Here is a 21125-nt window from a genome sequence, read left to right as displayed (position 1 = left end):
ACTTAGTTTCACCAGAATGCAGAGAAAAGAGAGACGGGCGTTTTCAATAAAAGGTGTTATTTATTGAGCAGTCTTCTTCCTCATACAAGAGAAATGAATTGCCACGATTGTAATGCTCATGGTAAAATAAAGTGCGTACAGTAAACGGAGGATTATAAAATAATACTGTAAAAGCATTGATATGGTTTCTTAGCCATATGATACTTTAAAATAGATAAAATAGATACATACATATATACATTGACTAATCGTACTCAACTGGTGCTTCTAAATACGCCTACCCCGGTGTACCTGACCTAAGCCTAATATGTGGGAGGGAGTAAGTAAGTAGCAGTTTAAGTTAAGTTTGTTTTGCCAAGAATCTGACTCAAGAATTCTCTTTAAGGGTTTAGTCAGCTCCGTACCTGGGTAATAGAAAGCAGGAGGTCTGGTATCTCTCTCTCAGGACTCGATTTCCCAGCAGCCAGCAAGGGTAGGCTGGAAACGCCGGAGCTGGATTTCTCGGCAGGAGAAAAGACAGCGTCTTTCTCAGCGCGTCAAGGAGGAGGGGCAGCGTCCGTGGGCTTTCGCATCAGCTGGGCTTTCGGAAGTAGATAGCTGCTCTGCTCCAGAATTACCACCGTGTGTTTGCTTAAGGCAACGTTGGTATATGTATACCTGAAAGGTGCCTGGGTTTGACGTAAGGTTGGACATAAGACGTCAATAAAGATGTCACTAAGAACTGGCCGTTCTTACAGTGCTTTACTGGAGTTCTAGGACGAAATCAAAACAAAGGCAAGGGGGATTTCCCAGGTTGCTGGAGGCTTGGTTTTGTTTAGAGAACTCAGTGTGCTTTCTAGGGGGCCGGAGAAGTAGCCTTGCTTAATGTGACAGCATGTGCTACGACTGAATTATGGATATAATTATTATGCCGTTGTATGGATATTATTGATTATAACCGGACAAGGGCATAAAATAGGAATATCGATTCAGGTTTCCTAGATAACACACTACACACGCAGCGTACCTCACTCTGGCGCGTCTCTTCCAAGCCGGCATGAGCATCCCCCGCGTGCTCGCGCTGTGTCTCTACTCCAGCGGATTTCTACCGTGTGGTGTGGCAGTGCCTGGAATTGGCGCCGTTCTGGAGGGGGTGAAGCTCGAGCTCCCGCGGGCCCTGGGTGGGAGGTCCCCCATGACGCGAGGCGCTTGCTGTTGGGGGTATTCGATAGCTTCAATGGCTCCAGGGCTGATGAGCGTTTCCAAGGGACAGCAGTGGCGGTGGCGAAACGAGACATAGCAGCGTACTGGTCCCAGGCGGCACCAACGGTGCGGAAATGGAGGAGGGGAGTAGATTGGTGTGGGGTACAGGAGGAGTCTCTCTTTGAGGCCCGGGGCAGTCCGGAACTATTCGGTAAAGTGTGGGGCAAATGGCTTGGTTTAATACAACTGTGAAAGTCCAAGTCTTATTATGCAATTGCGTTGTCGGAGGATTGACGCACCCACTTAGGGGGGCCTCCTTTACCTTTGTTGACGTCAATGAGATGTGTTTTAACTGTGATGTGTGATTTGCTTCCAATGAATTTGCTTGTTCCTAAAACTTTCAATAAAATTGATTATAAAAAGAAAGATTAACAAGTATAATACAGAAATCAATCAAATTTAGATTTATGTTTTTGAAAACAGCGTGATCCAGGCAGTGACAGATTTAGACTTTCACACTCACCAGTTTTAAGAAGAGCGTGGCAGCCAGATTTGGTCTGGGAGAAATAATAAGCCTAAGATTTGAATCAGTCTTTTATTATTCAGGGCTATGCCAGACCACATGCATCCAATTTCTCACTTCACATAGAACCAACTCCAAATTCTAGTTATGGTGTGCAGTCTACCATTCTTGGTCTACAAACATGCAAAACTAGACACATGGAATGAAAAATTACTCATTAAAAACACTGGTGAAATAGGTGCCACTGAAAAGCCCTGCCCTTGTTTAGTTGACGTTTGAATACTCTGAAACAAGAAAGATGGACTATCCAACCATTTATGTTGCCAATACTGTGGAGCAATGTGACAGGATGCTATTGCCTAGAGTTGCAGAGTGGGACTCCATGATTGGAATAGGCACCGAGGCGAGAATGATCAGGTTCATGGAATTTTGAGCCCAAGACCCGCTGAGGCGGGGAATTGAACCCTGGTCCCGGGCTACACCTCTGCATCAGGGTCTGCCGCTCTAACCATTGAGCCACACTTCTCCACCTTTATAGTATATAAGGCTCTACACCAGATTGGCCCCAAGTACTTTCAGGATCTGTTCTCCTGGTATAGGCCAAACAGGAATCTCCGATCCAGCTCCTCCAGATGTGTCATCATTCCCAGATCAAATAAAGCAAGATGGGGAGGTAGGGCTTTTTCCATAGGGGGTAGGAAAATGTTGGAACTCGTTACCTTTTAAGATGCGTTGTCAACCTTCTCTGATGCAATTCAGGAAGCAGCTGAGGATGTTGCTATTTACCGAAGCTGTTGATTAGTCTCGCTGTTACAATCTATTGCGTTTCATTATCGGACCGGTTTCTGATGTTCTGCCTATAGAGCTAAGACACCGAAGGGTAATCGCGCGCTTTAAAAAAATCTTTTCATTCCTTCATTCATTCGTCTAATGAGGTCATTTTTTAGTTATTTCTTAAAGTAAATTGAATTATTTATATTGTACTGGAATGTCTTTTTTTTGTTTGAATTAGGTTCGCATTGTCCAACTTTTTTATGTATTGTATTGATATATTATTGCTTGTTGTGGTATAGTCTTAATGCATGCACTTTTTAATTTATTGTACTAACGACTTATTGTTTCTTATAGAGTTATTAGTGTAATCTGTGGATACACTAAAAAGGAAAGAAAATAAATATTCTGGATCAATGATTGAAGTAAAGGGATGCTTCTAATCTCTCAACACTGTTCAACCGAAGGACTATGAGAGGTACTGGAAGCAGACTGAGGTTTGTAGAGTGATTTAATAACACCATAAAAGAGACACTCCCTTCATCACTGATGCCCACACAACACATTGTTTTGAGTTGTCTAAAAGTACTTGGCGCAAAACTGGATTGTAATTTCTTTAAATTGAAATCTCGGCCTAATGTAAGAACTACTACGTATATCACAAGTGGGTTCCCTATCCCTCACCCCTTTCCCTTAAAACAGCCTAAATCAGGGGCACCTGTTCATAATAAACAATGAGACTGATGTTGTAAGGCTAAACAACAGACGGAGAATAACAATTTGTAGTAGTCTTACGTATTAAACTACTTGTTTGCTTTCCTCTACTGTAGTGGTCTCTTCCCTACTGCTCAGCCAGGATGAATGCTGGAATGTGTGATGACATCTTAGAATGCTTGGGTGTTTGCTTGTGTGTGGAGTGTCAGTTGGGGGATGCAGGCTGAGCTGCAGGGAGGCTGCTCCTGGTTGGGCTACGCTTTATCTACTTCTCTTCTACTACTCATCTACCTGGAACCAAGCTTGAATAAAGTTACCTTGTTTATACACCTGGTATATGGATCTTCCATTTGTGACATCTTACTTTAAGACACTGGATTTGAATGATTTTAGCCACACTTGATTTCAATGATATTACCCAATCATGAATAGTTGACAAAATGTCCCCATATGTGTGTTCAAAACAATTTCTTATCAAATTAATGATCAGATGGACATGTTTGATCATTCCTGGAAAACTCGCTAAAAGAGTCCAGCAGGAAAACAATATGTAATTTGCAACAGTACTGTCAAGCCGTGGATTTATTATCTATGTACTCTTTCATCCTCGTTAAATAGGCCAAGGCATTTCATAAGTGTACATGCTCAGGAGGGATGACGATTTCTCTTCCTTAGTGGTGGGTGGTGTGGCTACTGATGACGCTGCCTACTAGGTTTGACTATGATCTGTTATCTACTGCCCAGTGCAGAATAAAATTGAGAGAGATAAGTGACTGGTCTACTGATTCCACATACACTCCCTTCCTTGCTGTATATTGGTTCAAATGGGAAACTGAGTATTTAAGGCATGTACACTATATTATCCGCCTTTTCCTTTCCCAGTTGCTCCCTTTATAAACTTTTCATATTTCTTTATTAAGATCTGGACGCTACTCTGGAATTCACAATTTGAAACTACTTTTAGGCATCTCACCTTTACTATTATTCAATATTATTCTGTAAAAAGTCAGCAAGACGTTTAACCAAGTACTTGCTAGTGCCAAAAACATTAAAAAAAATATTTTAGTGAAGCTTTTAGTTTTCAAAAACTAAAAAGAGGATAAGCCCATAATGTTCGAGGGATAGCGACTTCTGCTATAGTCGGTCATGTTTTCAATGTTACTCCACACAAAGAGCACAAGAACCACAGTTTTGATGCAGCATATCTGGAGCCATATTTAGAGCTGCCCATTTTAACACAATAATGTCCGAATGGGCTCCTTTATCAAATTCAGAATAGGTTGGAGACCCAGCTATTCCTTAACACATCCTAGATCTTGTACAGTTCATCTTCAGGGTTCAATTAAAAACTTAAAAAGTATAATATAGTGTCAGCAACTGTTCCATCCCTCAATGACTAATAAGTCAGCATTCGATAACAATAGTCTTTAATTACGGCAAGAATAAATTAACTAGAAAAATAAATGTTCAAATGCTTACTTGTTGCTTCTGGTATGCAGTGTTGGCATTAATTTTTGACTCCAAAAGAAGAGAACCTGAAAGGAAAAAAAACTCTTACATATAAAAATCTTTTTAGGGCAATAATACACTTCAGTTGTGCATAACAGTTCTCAAATACGAATTTTCACATGCGTCTCAGCTAAATGTATAACACCAGACAATGTTCACTTTTGTCTTGAATAAAACAACTAAAAGAGACAACTTAAGAACTTCATAAGAACCCATTTTTTGTGTTACGATTCAACGATACCGCCACAATACTACAGACATGTCAGAACCTCTAAACTAGTGGTTCTTATCCAGTGGTCTGGGAACCGCTGGGGGTCTGCAAAGCCTGCTCAGGACTGCACAGAAAATTAATTAATAGATTAATAAAGAAGCAAAAATATAAAATGTTGAATTTGACAACTTTCTGTATTTACGAAGGAGTTTGAATTTTGAAGCCACCGTAACCCCAGACAATTTCTGCATCAGGAGATTAGAAAGAACCAACAAAAAAGGTGGTGGAATAGCACTTATTCACGGTAACAAATACACAGTCAGAACAGAAACAATCCCCACTAAAAGCTGCAAAGCCTTTACTTTTACAATCTCACTCTCTAATTCTTACTCCTTTAAAGGCATCCTACTATACTGCCCTCCTGGAACACAAGCAGAATTCCTATCATCATTAGACCTCCTGGCAGAACCTTCAGCAGGAGAAGCCAACTTTACCATCTTAGGTGGCTTCAACTTCCAGCTTGAAGCCCACATCGAGCATGACACCCCAGCCTTACTATCAGAACTCGAATTCATAGCACTTTCCCAACTAGCAGCTATGCCCACTCATTCAGCCAGACACACACTTGATGGACTATTCACAAACAATAAACAAATCTCTCTAAAAAAAAAACCTCCCCTTAGCCTGGACTGACCACCATGCGGTCCTCTTTAACATTAACACCAACATTATTACCCTCAACTAAGTCAGTCCCCTTCTCCCCAACCAGTTAAAAGCCTGGAGCAGCATCTCCCCCGAAGTCCTAAAAGCGCACCTGCTCTTCACTCATCAAAAGCTGCCGGATGACCCTGAACTGGCAGCAACGCACTACTTACAATGGCTCCACACCGCCTTCGACACCTTGGTACCACTAAAAAAAATACATCTAAAAACAGAAAGAGTCCTTCTGCCCCCTGGTTCTCAGAGGCACTAAGACTAGAAAAACAAAAATGTAGAAACCTAGAACGACACTGGCGCCGAAATTATGATCTCACCATGAAAACATGGTACAAGGAAGCAATCACCATATACAAGCATCTTCTAATCACAAAAAAGAGCAAATACTACCTTTACCAAATTGAAACAGCGCAAGACTCTGTGAAACGGCTGTTCCAGGTCGTCACTAAACTCTCAGGACCAGAAATCAATCTGCCCATAACCCCCACGCAAACTTTCTGCAATTCTCTCGCCACCTCCTTTCAGGAAAAAGTCACCCACATCTACTCCAATTTTTCAACCCACACCTCGACTAATAACCAACTTATAACATCCAACGTAGAATCACACTCCATCAACTCCCCAGCTTTTCACTCCTCCAACAATCCCCCCCCCCCCACCTTCGCTGCATTTAGCCAGGTCACTACAGATTACATTGTAAATCTGGCTCCCCCAACGGTCCATGCCCCCCTACCACAATAAAACTTATACCGGATATCATAGGTCCCGAACTGGCCAAAATTTGTAATTCAATGTTCATGACAGGAATCTACCCTTCCATCTGGAAAGAAAATTATCAAACCACTGCTTAAAAAACACAACCTTAACCCCACTGAGACCAAGAATGACAGACCTATTGCTTGCCTCCCTTTCCCCGCAAAGATCTTTGAGTAAGTGATGAATACTCAAGCTAGCCCTCTATATTGACAACAACTTCTTAGATGATACCCAATTCAGCTTCAGGAAAGGCCATGGGACAGAAACCGCCCTGATCAAGACATCCAACGAAATCAGGATGACTCTTGACAAGGGAGGTGCCGCGATCCTGGTGCTGCTGGATGTTTCGGCAGCATTTGACACGGTCGATCACTCTACCTTAATCGACTATGTCTCAGGCATAGGTATCAAAGATAAAGCCAAGGCACTCAACTGGTAAAGCTAGGCATCTTCAACTCCCCTCTGTTCCCTCTGCCATGCGGGATCCCTCAAGGATCCTCGCTAAGTCCGCCCTGTTTAATATATACGTGTCGGACCTGGCCAGGATCATTAAGTCCCACAACCTGCAACTAACTTTTTACGCCAATGACACTCAGATTGTGCTAGAAATCCACAACAATGTCGGGATAGTCTCAGCTAACTTTCAAGAGGAAATGCTTGCTATCAACTCCTGGATAGCAAACAACTGTCTCAAACAAAACTCCGAAAAGACAGAGGTGATGATCTTCGGTAATCTCTCCCCAAGCTGGTCTCCTTCCTGGTGGCCAGTAGAATTAGGGCCACCTCCGTCCCCTGTAACGGAAGTCAGAAACTTAGGAATCATGTTTGACGACAAACTGTCTTTTATTCATCACGTCAACTCGGTCATCTCCTCATCCTTTTTCAACATCAGAATGATTTAAAAAACTCCTACCGTTCCTTCCTCCTAACGCAGGTAGGACTCATCAGCACACTTGTTATGTCCAAGCTTGACTATTGCAACGGTCTTCTTATTAATGCTCATGAAAGAGTCCTACATAAACTGCAGATGGTGCAAAACGCGGTAGCTAGAATTCTCTCAGGCACCCCTAAGTTCAAACCTATCTCCAAGGTACTCCGACAACTTCACTGGCTGCCTATTAAGAGCAGACGTAAGTTCAAGGCCCTCTGCATTGCCTACAAGGCAATCCACAACACAGGACCTGAATTCTTCAAGAGAAGTCTTTGTTCCTACAGGCCAACATGATCCTTAGGCTCCTCAGCAGCTCATTTGCTGACTGTTTCCAGACTAAAAAGGTCTCCTGGGGTGACAGAAGATCTACTGTCTCCAACGCCAAACTTTGGAACACACTTCCCCTTCCTATTAAACCCACCTCATCTCTGTTTTCCTTTCGTAAACAATTAAAAACGTGGCTATTTAATCAATAAACCTTCCCTCCCCTATCCTCTCATCTCAGCTGTCCACAGCGCCGAGACACCTCGGGGTATTTGTGCACTTAACAAATTGCTTAAATAAATGAATAAATAAATAAGCTAAAACTTAAGATGGTATCCTCAGATTGATTTGCTGGTGCAGAGCAAGTGCATCAAACAAAATATAGTATGGACGAGGAGTGGCCTCACTTGAATTTAGAGAGGCGCCAACCTTCCCATTAAAAAATGTATATTTTTTATATTTGTTTGTGATTTGATTAAAATGTTTCATCATTTGCGTATGTGTTTAATATAGGCTTGTTTTTTGTGTATGATTTTGCTGTTCCAATCATTGATAATGCTTAGGCCGGGGTCCCTGGCCTCCAGTAATGACCACAGTGGTGTTCCCCGGATTCCAATCATAACTCAGCGGGGTCTCCAAGTTCCAGTAATGACAGAGTGTGGTCCACAGAAGTCACATGGTTAAGAACCACTGCTCCAAATAATCACTCACACACAAAGTATCTATCAGTCAACACCCTTCTCCTCTGCATGGACTGGCAGATTAGCAGAGTTAACAACTTCGGGGGGCACTGGTAACATAAATGCAATTTCATGGAAAGTCGAATTTGATAAACAGTTTCTGAAATTACTGAAACACAAGGGACCAACTTATTTGAAGACAAGGATTACATGTGGTAAACAATAAGACAATGTCAAGACTTCAATTAAAAGGAAAAAAGCATATATAAAATGAGGAATATTACCACTTCAGAAAAGACCCTAAATCAAAAGTAAAATGATCCGAATTATTGGCTGACTTTTTTAAAGTACTGGCAAAGCAAGTTGGTCTGGATTCAACATGACAATGCATGTAAAGGCATGCACCAGTAAACACCGGTTTAGAACGGTATGCTTTAGCCAATTTCTGATTAACTGGTGAAACATTTGAGGCCCCTGCTCTTACCTGTGCCATTTGCAAATCCGCCGACAGCTGCTGTGTCTACCCGCCTCCCGCTACTGCACGCACATTACAACTTGGTGCAGCTGCCGTGTGGAGAGCAACTCCATCTCCCAGCAGCCTCGGCGGCCGAAAGCCGCCCACGGGACTAGCGCGCCAGGAGGCGCATAAGAAGCAGCGTCACACCCGGGGAGCGGGGAACATTTCTGATTAACTGGTGAAACATTTGAGGCCCCTGCTCTTACCTGTGCCATTTGCAAATCAGCCGACAGCTGCTGAGTCTACCTGCCTCCCGCTGCTGCACGCACATTACAACTTGGTGCAGCCGCCGTGTGGAGAGCGGACTCCATTTCCAAGCAGCCTCGGCGGCCGGAAGCCGCCCACGGGACTAGCGCGCCAAGAGGCGCATAAGAAGCAGCGTCACACCCGGGGAGCGGGGAACATTTCTGATTAACTGGTGAAACATTTGAGGCCCCTACTCTTACCTGTGCCATTTGCAAATCAGCCGACAGCTGCTGAGTATACCTGCCTCCCGCTGCTGCACGCACATTACAACTTGGTGCAGCCGCCGTGTGGAGAGCGGACTCCATCTCCCAGCAGCTTGGGCAGCCGGAAGCCGCCCACGGGACTAGCGCGCCAGGAGGCGCATAAAAAGCAGCGTCAAACCCCGCGTCGCGGGCAGCGCCGGGCGAAGCCCGGGCCAAAGGCGGGTCCGTCTGAGCCCGTCAGAGACAGTAAGAGACTGGGCTGGGCCTACCCCTTTGACTTTTCGTAGGCATATAGGTCAATTTTATATATATGTTTTAAGGTAAATTGTTTTGTTTAATATATTAACTTAGTTGGTGCCATTATTCTTAGACAATACAACCTAGGTACAACTGTAGACATCTAAGGAAGAGAATGTCACTTACAAACCCTAAAGGCGATAAAATGGGAAAAAGGGGTGGCGGAGGTTTAACTGTCACATTGGACGCCTTTATCACCAGGGCTGCTTCGAAACTGGAAAAGGAGATTGAATTAACCGTACGTCGTATATCTCTTGACCCTGTGTTCCAGAGAAGGTCATCACTAGGGAACATAGCATTGGCGCGGTCTCCTGAACAAATCCGCACTCAGAGTGTCTCAATATCCCAGGTCAATCGGGATTTATCTACCATTCTAGACTTAAGTGGGTTTGATGCTAGTATAGATTCTTTCATGACCTACCCTAGGGCAGGGCCGGATCTTAGTGCAAGTGCTCACCAAATACATGATCTGGAAATAGAACTGATTTCTTCCGAACGTACGCCAGCCTCTGTCCACAAGCGGAAACGCGGCGGAAACCAACAGAAGGGTGGGCGCCCTAAGAAGATCAAAGTTGCATCCCCTAAAAGTAGGGATAAGGTTAACGCTGTAATGAACAAAACATCCACACGGGAGAAGTCAGCTTGTCAAAATCTAAACAGTCCAGTGGTAGTAGTAACTGACACCATACCCAAAGAAGCTAAGGACACAGATTGTTCGATAGAAAAAATCGAACAACTAGTTAAATCCCTAATCCTTTCCTTATTGGAACGGACTAGAAGGATATGTCGCCAGTTAGAAACCCTTCAGAAGGCTATTGAGACAAACTCTGAAATGATAAAGCTGATGGGGGGAGTAAAATCGGCACAACATTGTACCCATCCTACCTAACTTACCCAAAATTACACAGAAGCCTGCTCCTAAAGAGAAGTCGTGTAAAGGGGATGGTGAACTGTTAAAACATGGTGAGGTAAGAACTACTGGTAAGGCCCCTGGGTTGGTCAGACAGGCGCCAAATGGTAGCCAAGTAGATAACAACAAAAATAGAACCATCAAGGGGTTAGATGAAACAGCTACTGCGGCTAAACATGTTAGAACAGAGGCAACAAAAAATGTGGGATATAAAAAGAGAGTTGACCTCCCCCCTGATTCCTATCCCTATGTTATCGTGTTGGCTGGTGTCCCAGAATGGAAGCAAGAGAGGGTTGAAACCTATTTTGAACTAAAAAATAAAGTGATGTTTTGGTTAGGGAAAAATAGGCCCCTTAGGCGAGATCTACATGGGGAAATCATAAACGTTCGGAGAGTAAGCTGGGTGGGTCACAAAGCAAAGGATGTTCAGGGAGACTGCATTATAGTGAACTTTAGAAATGTACGAATTGCACAGTTCATTAGTGGTTTCCCGAACCATGACATCCCAGGGGGAGTTCCCTCTTTTGACTTAAGTTATTTTTATCCCCCGGCTCCCGCAGTGGTGGGTAGTGGTAGAACATCTAACCGACCATACGGAAGTAATTATTTTCAAACAGGGAGTCGCTTTAGTGTCCCATTGGCTCCTAACATGTATAGAGGTTCACTCCTTAACAACCCGCACTGTGATCGTCTAGCAGGGAACCTATTCAATGTACCAATCACTAACCACTTTGAACCGCTGTCTGATCTGGGATGGGTGGATTGACAAACAAGAGATAAAGCTATAGTGAACAGTAACCAAAACCCTCTGTCTACTTATGCAACGACTCTACAAGCGAACTTGGGGCCATTGATGACCAAAAAGGATTATTTACCTGTAATCCCACATATAGCCCCCGGTTGTGACATGCCAGCAACTATAACCTGTCTCTCAGGTAGGTTGGCTCAATCACCTGGGAGTACATGTTTAAAGTTTGTAACTTGGAACATTGCTGGCTTAAGAAATAAAATCGATGATCCGATTTGGAGAGAATTCATAGGCGCAGCCGACATTATTGGGCTGCAAGAAACATGTGACACAGGAAACATCCTTAGCATAGATGGTTATTCCACCCATTTCATCCCTGCAGTATCATCTAACATGGGGAGGGCGAAGGGTGGGCTGGTGATACTAATTTCTGCCTCCATCCCTGGCACCCATACCCAACTGGCTACAGGGTCATCATATTGTATGGCAGTACAAATTGTTCGCAAAGGGGCGGGCAATATCTTAATTGTTCATTTTTATAACTCTTATGATAGAGCCACCACGACTGATCATCTGGTCTTGTTAAATCTATTCTTGGCAGATTATAGGGAGATTAATAATAATCTTTGATTCATCATAGTCCTGGGCGACTTTAATATTCATGGTTGCCCGGATAAATGTCTGTCATTAGACCAACTAGGTCCCTTAGAGCAAGGGGATACTCACTTCGAGCACTCCGCACAAGGAAATATTCTTGAAAAAATCCTGGCAGAAAATGGTCTAATGCTCCCATCAAGGGAGGACGAGGAGATACCCACCTTTAAAGGGAAGGGAAGCCAGTAGGTTATTGATTATATTTTTATTAGTTTAACGCTGGCGGACAAGATTCGTGGTGACTCGGTGGTTTGGTCACATTATAGTGACCATAATCCTGTGGTTCTTAGTATCACTGATTTAATTAAAAAGCCCGAGATAATCCATAATAGGACTGATAAGTATGACATGCGACCGACAGATCAAGCTCGCAGAATTAGATGGAATAGAGTTGTACCGGAAGACTTTTTAAATAATCTTTTTTTTTAAGTAGGAACCGAGCTCCATACTTGCATGAATTTTCAAGCAGGGAATGAGGAGGTTCTAGAGGCTTACTCAAAAATTTGTACCCAGGTCGGAGTCGATCTTAGACGGCCAGGCAAAATAAAAGATCCCGATGGAAAGGGCTGGTTTGATCAAAATTGTTCACTAGCCAATCAGAGGCTAAGGGCCGCTCTGAAATGTAAACCAGTTGATAAGCCCACCGTGACTTTATTAAGGAAAGCTTACAAAAATGCCCTGGAATCTAGGAGGTGAGAAATTAGGAAAGCAGCCTGGGAAGAATTAACCTCCATAGATGTGCTTAAGAATAGTTCCAAATTCTGGGACGTCGTAAATAAACCCTTTTTCCATGATCCCTGTAATAACCAATTGGACTGTGGTATACAGGAACAAGTGTGGTACTCTTATTTTAAGTCAGTCTATGAAGGGGAAAACTCTGGGGAGGTGGTTATATATACCCCCATTAAGGATTCTTACACCTTGGTGGTCACTGAGACAGAGGTGGCGGACGCCATCAGGAAGATGACAAGTAATAGGGCCCCAGGCCCTGATGGCGTTCCTGCCGACCTCTTTAAATCAGATGTTAAGACCTGGTCTAGAGTTTTAACTAATGTTTTTAATAGGGTATGTAAATCAGGGATCCCTGTTACCTGGTCTAAATCAGTTATCGTACCAATTTTTAAAAAAGGTAATAGAGGGGAACCAAGTAACTATCGCCCGATCTCACTTATTGATTCTGCCGTCAACGTTTTAGGTAGAGTGGTCTTATGCAAACTTACAGATTGGCTGGCCGAAACTAACACTTTGTCTGGGCTACAATTTGGGTTTAGGAAGGGACGAGGCACGATAGATCAAAGCCTCAACCTTTTTGATTGGAAAGTACACAATTGCCAAAAAGGGCACGTTATACTTAGCCTTCATGAACCTTTCCTCGGCCTTTGACCGAGTGAATAGGTCCAAATTATGGGGGTTGCTCCTGAAATTTGACATTGACGAAAACATTGTGCACTTCCTTGCAGATTTGCATAGGGACCTCTCGGCCACAGTCAGATATGACCGTCTGGGTAACTGTACGGCCAAGATCGGGATTACAAATGGTGTCAGGCAGGGTTGTATTTTAGCCCCATTATTTACCCTTTATATTAATGGTCTAGGTGCTGTTTTAAGTGAGGCATGTAAAGATATACCGAGGGCAGGCAAGTTTCTCATACCGGCATTACTTTATGCCGATGACGCCGCTCTTTTAGCACGCACAGCAGTAGGGTTGCAACGTCTTTTAAACTCTTTTGCCGATTTTATGAAAGCACTGGATCGGAGTGTTAATTTTTCTAAACCGCATGTAATGATTGTGGGGAATAGAGGCAAAAAAATTAAGATCTTGCACTGTGAAGGGAATGTTCTGTCTAGGGTTTCCAGATTTCCGTATTTAGGGGTAATTTTTGATGATAACTGCACATGGTTACCCCAGGTGGTTGCAAAACAAAATGCCTTTGCTAGGTCTATCCTGGCTGTTTTGGGATTCTCTCGTAAATTGGGTGTGAAGCCGTTGCAGGCCGTGTTGAAAATATATGATGCCAAATGTGTCTCTTTAGCCATGTACGGAGCTGATTTGTGGGGGATCAAAAATGTAAAGTTGTTACAGGTGGCTGAGGATACATTTTGGAAGTCCATCCTGTCTGTTCCCCAGTCAACTTCCGGGTACATCGTTCATCAAGAGTGCGGGGTAAAATATTTAGAAGATCGGATAGCTATAGCCCCGTTACTAAAATGGATTTCAGTCTGGTTGAACCCCGAATTGGAGCTGAACCATGAGGTTCTTAGGGATGGCTTGGCATTAGAGCATGGTAATTGTATCCCTTGGCTGAATTATGTCAAAAAACTAGCAGCCAAATTAGGTCGTCCAGAACTATTTGACCTGTCACTTAAATTAGTAAAGGGGGATGTGAAATGGGCGAAGGATACATATAACCTGATGACACTTTCGGCTAGAGAAGATAAGGAATTGAAAAAACCTACAGTAAGGGCTCTCCAGCTATTAATAACCACAAGTGATATAGAACCCTATCTAAGAATCGTTAACAACACTAACCATCGATTCTTATTAACAAAATTTAGATTGAATACGTTCCATCTCCTCCTTACAGAATGTCCGGGTTGGACCAAGGAGATGGATCTGGAGATCTGTTCTTGCGACGGATTTTCTATTATGGATACCGCGCATTTTATCTTTTTTTGTGAACATCTCCGTCCCATTCGCAAAAGGTTTATTATCCCTCTTATCAAAGACAAGGGGTTCAAACAAGTAAAACCGGCCCTCCTGTATTTACAGATGATGTCTAATATTTGGGAAATCTTTAATGTAGCAAATTTTTTGACCATAGCTATGAGACTAAAGAGAAAGATTAAATGGACCCACTGTACATAGCGGTGAATATATGAATTGTACTGTATGATCTTGTTTTTAAATTTTCTTGTATATGATATCTCTAGACCTATAATTTTTAATGAATATCTTTTAATGAATGTTTTTAATCATGTTAAAGCACTGTATGGATTGCTAATTTGCAAAAGTCTTTTGTATTTAGCTATGGCACTGACTCTTGATGTTCAATATACTTTTATGGTTTTTCTTTTATGAACCGAATAAAGTACCTTTTGATTGATTGATTGGTTAAAGCAAGAGAAGCTGCAACTAGAAAGGACCCCCAAATCACTCTTGCCTGTTAGAAATAGCAGCAGGGCTAAATAGAAGACCAACCTTCCACTTATCATAGCCATTTTGTCCTTGGTCATTAATGCTATTGCTAAAGAATGTTGAATACTTTTTAAACAGTGTTGAGCGCCTTTTCACATTAAAATGAAGGTGGAATCATAACGGGAGCAGTCAATAGAAAGTCATTTATTGAATTAGATAAGAGAATAAAGAGGTAACCATAATGGAAAACCACAGCCTCTCGCAATCATCCTGTCAGGCCGTCCTCACTTCTACTGTCCATCTTGTTGACCTCACAAAGCCCAACATTACACAGCCTAGGAGAGGATAGAATGAAACACCACACAGGTCACAGCAGCATTGCTTACTTTATATTTTTTTTCTTATAAGTGTACAGGAAAAAATACCTTTTTAAATAACAAAATGAGCAAACGGTTCTTTAAAAAAGTACAACCTTATTTCATTGTCGTCTTTTGTCCCAAGAAGTAGTTTGTCGCGCTGGTAAAGCAGATAGGCAGGAATGAGGGCCCTGGACCAGGCAGAGCCTCTGAGGTGCCGCAGAAAACACGCTGCGCTGTGAGTACTTGGGGACTCAGGGTCTCTGGTGGGCACCAGGTACAAGCGAACCACAGGACCACAGAGTGTGAGCCTCCTGTGTGGAGGGTTGAGTGGGTCAAATGAGGCCGCTGGTGCGCACCAGAAGACCAGATAGATGGAGACAGAGACCAGGGCAGGCCTCAGGATCTCAAATGAGCATTGGAAGAAGCTACACCTCAGGCTGGGCCCAGATTATTACAGCTCCTTGAAGTCCTACAGTACACCTGCTTGCTTTGAACAGACATAACTGTTAGATGAATACATCTTCAGATCTGAACTTGCGCCTGGCGAACACCAGTGGACGTGGGTTGGTTGAGGGACTGAAAGCTCTGACCCCTCTGAGTATTATTACACACGTACCACCCACTATCCACCCGACATTCACCCGGGTAGGTTGGAGGGTTGCAAGATCCACTTTTTGTGCAGTTAGATAAAGAGCGAAGTTGGCTCAATGGCATTAGAGCGCTTTACACAAGAACCATGAAATACATTTTTTTAACATATAAAAGATAAGTGATTTGCCTGAAATCACTGGATGTTGACCCTCCAAAGACAGGACTCTGGATTTATTCCTTGGTACCACAGCCCACAGCTCTAGGCGCTAGAATGCATCTCTCCCACCTGGAACACCTCCCTAAGGATAATCCGTGGAGTGGTATTCATTCATTCATTCATTAAATACTTTATTTCGGTTCTTTTGCAAACCATAAAAGTGCATATACAATAACAAATACATTGTCACAAAGGAACAGAAAGTACACACATTTCATATAGAATAGCCCGTGCTATAAAAATATTATTTCCACCCAATAGAACAATGCTGTTAAAAACATCAAGCTCAAAATTTCATAAAAAGTTACATTACTGGTCCAAACAGTTTCTCAGTTCAACAGTTAGTTTTAAAAATTCCTTAATTTGGAGAATACTGTCACTGTGCAAAAGCTGCAAATACAATAGTGCCGGTCTAATTTGTATAAAACCAAGTTTTTTTTAAAAGAGTTACTAGATAGCGTTTACGTGGGAATTCATAAAATTTACATAAAAACATAAAATGCAGCATATCCTGCGGAGACTTTCCGTCGCAGCCGCAGGGTGCTGACAATTTGTTAAAAATGTCAGTTTTAGGCCTGATCAGCAGATGGTGGAACAGGTTAAACCTAAATCTAGTCAACAGAAATTTTTCATGAGAGGTCAATGAACCAGCCAAATACGGTTCAAGGGTTTCACAGGTTTTAAGCATGACAAATTTCGTCACACTGTGTCTCTGGAGCTCCACCTCTTCTCTCAGGGTCCTCCTGTTCATCAGAAATGTCCGTTTAGTGGACTCCATGTCCCCTTTCACAATTTGGCTTGGGTTTTCAAAAAGTTCTGGTCGCCCAAGCCTTGCAAAGTTAGACTTCTAATATTTTAGCCACGGGGAATGCATTGCCATATCCTGACCCAAAAAGTCCTTCATAATGAGATGCGTTAAGGGTATGTCCTCATTCAACCATAATTTCAGCCAACATGTCAGGGTACGCAGGGAAAACAAGTCACCTAAATAACACGTCCCCAGCTCATGAACAAAATTGGACGTGCCAGTAGGGACACACAGGAGACGCTTCAGGAATTGATTCTCAGCAATCTGTAGTTGCTCCCCACCAACATACCCCCAAATTTCACTGCCATAAATTGCAGTTGCCACAGACTTCGCGTTGTACAATTTCAACATGGCACAAATGGGTTTTTTCCCTAATTTAGCAGCAAAATTAAAAAGGGAAGCATTGACCCTCACTAGTTCTCCTTTCTTTTTTACAAGTTGAGGGATCCAGTTTAATTTAGTGTCAAATAAAACCCCTAAGTAAGAGAAGGTTGTTGTTGAGGGAATTACCGCTTCACCAATCTTAAATATGAAAGACCTTTTTGGTTGCTGACCAACTTGCATGACAAAAGACTTAGTATTATTAACCATAAGATCTCTCTCCGTCATAAATAAATTAAATGCATTCAGGAGGGATTGGAGACCCTTCTCTGTTCTTGAAATTAAAACCGCATCATCTGCATAAAGTAGTATAGGAATTCCCCTCCTACCTACTCTAGGACAATCAGCCTGCACATTCTGTAACACGCCATCTAGCTCATTAATATAAAAATTAAAAAGGAAGGGGGCCAGGATACAACCCTGCCGTACCCCCTTACCAATACTAAAATTGTCCGTGACACTCAGATCTTGTGAGTATCTCACATTGGCCCTGGTGGTGTTATGCAAATCAACCAGGAAGTCAACCACCCCGCTATCTACCCCCTTCACCCCTATGGACTGCCACAGCTTTCCCCTGTTTACACAGTCGAAAGCAGAGGACAAGTCCATGAAGGCGAGATGGATGGTACCCTTTTGCACTACAGCATATTTACTTAGTATTAACAAGCATTTACAATGCAATGGTCTCGTCTTTGTTAAAGTTAGAGCTATTGGCATTGCTCATGACATTTTTATTTTTAAAACATATAAATAAATGGCATTGTCATTTACAATGCCAATAGCTTAATCTCTCGCAAATGCGAGACCTATTGCATTTGCACCCACACAGAGCCACACACACCCACACAGAGCAACACGCACCCACCTACACACAGACAGCCACACACACACACAGACAGCCACACACACACACAGACAGCCACACACACACACACAGCCAGACAGACACACACACAGAGCCCAACACACACACAGAGCCCAACACACACAGCCACACACACTCAGAGCCACACATACACTCAGAGCCACACACACACTCAGAGCCACACACACACTCAGAGCCACACACACACTCAGAGCCACACACACACTCAGAGCCACACACACACTCAGAGCCACACACACACTCAGAGCCACACACACACTCAGAGCCACACACACACTCAGAGCCACACACACACTCAGAGCCACACACACACTCAGAGCCACACACACACTCAGAGCCACACACACACTCAGAGCCACACACACACTCAGAGCCACACACACACTCAGAGCCACACACACACTCAGAGCCACACACACACTCAGAGCCACACACACACTCAGAGCCACACACACACTCAGAGCCACACACACACTCAGAGCCACACACACACTCAGAGCCACATACACACACAGAGTCACCCACACACACATACACACACCCAGACACACACACACAGACACACATACATACACACACACACACACCCAGACACACACAAACACACACACAAACACACACACAGAGACACACACAGAGACACACACACACACAGAGCCACACACACACAGAGCCAGCCTACGGTAGCGGAGACCTAAAAATGTCACGCAAAAACTATATTTGCAGTGGCCCTAGGTGTAGAGCGTTATTCACTACCACAGTTCAGGGAAGGGAGGGACATCATGACCCTCTCGAGGCTTTGCCTCTCCAAGCCCCTCCCCCACTTTCATGGTCAGATCATCAACATTGGAAAGATGACAGGATGAGCAGACCAACTAAGAACTGAATCTGTGACCACAAATTGGAACCTAGATCCTGAGAATAGGTGTATTAGTACAGTGAGACATTATAAAGAATCCAGTCCTTGTTTTTAATAGAAAAAGGACTTAAAATTGATTGAATACAGCTATGAATCTAAATAATAATCATAAGGTAGAATGTACTTCGGTGGACATTTCAAGTTGGAACAATATTTCAATGTCATCACCCTCACTTCCACCGGCTGACTTTTGAAAGCAGCATGCTCCAGGAACTGTAATATGATCTCAAGGCTCAGGGGTACACAGGAGGGAGGTTACAGGCTGTTAGTCCAAACGTCAAATTTTAACAGAACAATGCAAAACTCCTTCAAAGTCCTCAGGGCCATGGCGGCGGCAAAAAAGCAATACAACTATTGTAAGGTATGAAACTGGCCCCAGTGAGCGAGACTAGTGTTATATCTGTTCATACTTATGGCTTTTGCACAACATGTTATTTGAACTTCTTTAAGATCATACAGACATCATTAACAAACAAATAATACACCTCAGGAGCGTTAATGGGGATTGAACGCTGCATTAAATGCTGAAAATAAAGTATAAAGCCTGGGACTCCTGCAGAAGGATGCTGCTGAGAAGAGCAGATTCATGTATACGCAACTCAGTATAAGTACAGCAAAACCATAATTAAAAGAGCTATTAAAGGAGAGAGAGTCTAGAAGCAACGGGACAGGTTCATGTCAAAAACGCCCTTCAGCTACCTCACTACAGAGGTGAGGGGACCTGGATTAATTTACATGCAAATAACACCAGGCAAAGGATAATCTACCCCAAAGAGATGTCGCTGCAGAATGTGCGCATTCCAATAATCCCAACCCCCACAGCATTTCCTGCCTTGAAATTCAAATATCCGAGTACAGAGTCCAAGAGGGGAAAAAAAGGCATTTCTTTCTTTCAGCCGCACTCCCCGTCCCACAGCTATCCCCTTTCCAGACCATTCACCACTCGTGAAAACACGGAGGCAACCCAAAACCAGCTAGGTAAACAAGCCAGGGAACCAAGGCCGGTCTGCACAACTACCAGTCGAAAACAAAGTTACGTTCAAATCAAGCCAAAACACCTACCGTGGGCACCATGGCTCCATCTCAGGCAGCGGATTACCTTCCTATTTTACAAATAAACGCTCCTCTCGGGCAGCTCCGGACAAGCCCCGCGCTGCATTCCTTCCTCTGCGAGTCTGTGACATTTCTCCCCTCCGCCTCCCCACCCCCCCCACACTTCTCGCGCGCGCGTTATCCCCTGCGCTCGCAGCCTAAGTCGTAGTTACAAGCACCAAGTCCGGGAAAGCGCATTGTTAGGAAATCAGAGGCTGCCTATTTAATTTGCACACGTGCAAGCAATGGAGCGTCAAACATTCGTGCAACTTGGTGTCAAGAATAAGATGCACGTGTTTTTCTAGTTCCTGTGAACATGCGCCTTGTGGCTGCATTGCCTCCACGTTACCCCGGCGTGTTCAGATCCCCCCTTCTCAGTCCACCATGGAAGCCACCTACCTTCCCATAGAAGCGAAGGCACTGCGCGGCGGCCTCCTCAGCCTGCAGAAAACACTGAACATTAAGCAGATGTGCATTAACGTGCCCGGCGCGAGGGTCCAAGGGAGAGGGAGGGAGGCAGACTGAGTAACTGGTGCGCTCCCCGCCGCCCTCAGAGGGAAGCTGCTGCTGGCCGTGCCTTGCCGTGCCGAGCTCTGGTGGAACTTTTAAATCTGACAAACCCAAGCAAGCCAGAGAAAATGTAAACATGAGGGCGGAGACGGGCTGCAACCAGGTTCAGTGAAATCTGAACTCCCGCGGCCTACTCAGTCTACGCAGGCCAAGACCTAAACAAGCCGTGAGCGTGCACGCCCCCGAACTTCCGGTTTCGGGATGTGCACGCTCACGGTTTCTCGTGAGGCGGGAGCGGTGGCAGCAGGAGTGGCGGCAGGTGGCAGCAGAAGTCGCGGCAGGTGGCAGCAGAAGTCGCGGCAGGTGGCAGCAGAAGTCGGGAGTGGCGGCTGA

The 21125-nt window shown here is 43.8% G+C and overlaps 1 protein-coding gene across 2 annotated transcripts in view; it reads right to left on the bottom strand.

The window, feature by feature from the left end:
• Positions 1 to 21125, bottom strand: part of PPP4R3A (protein phosphatase 4 regulatory subunit 3A) — a 358677-nt gene that overhangs the window by 222387 nt on the left and 115165 nt on the right. For both annotated transcript variants that reach the window (XM_078660041.1, XM_078660040.1), the window contains exon 2: positions 4670 to 4725. In XM_078660041.1, coding sequence (XP_078516167.1) covers positions 4670 to 4725 — 56 coding nt within the window. The remainder of the gene's footprint in view (positions 1 to 4669; positions 4726 to 21125) is intronic.

Source organism: Lissotriton helveticus, chromosome 9 (genome assembly GCF_964261635.1).
Source record: "Lissotriton helveticus chromosome 9, aLisHel1.1, whole genome shotgun sequence".
NCBI lineage: Eukaryota > Metazoa > Chordata > Amphibia > Caudata > Salamandridae > Lissotriton > Lissotriton helveticus.
This window is presented reverse-complemented; position numbering and strand designations above follow the sequence as displayed.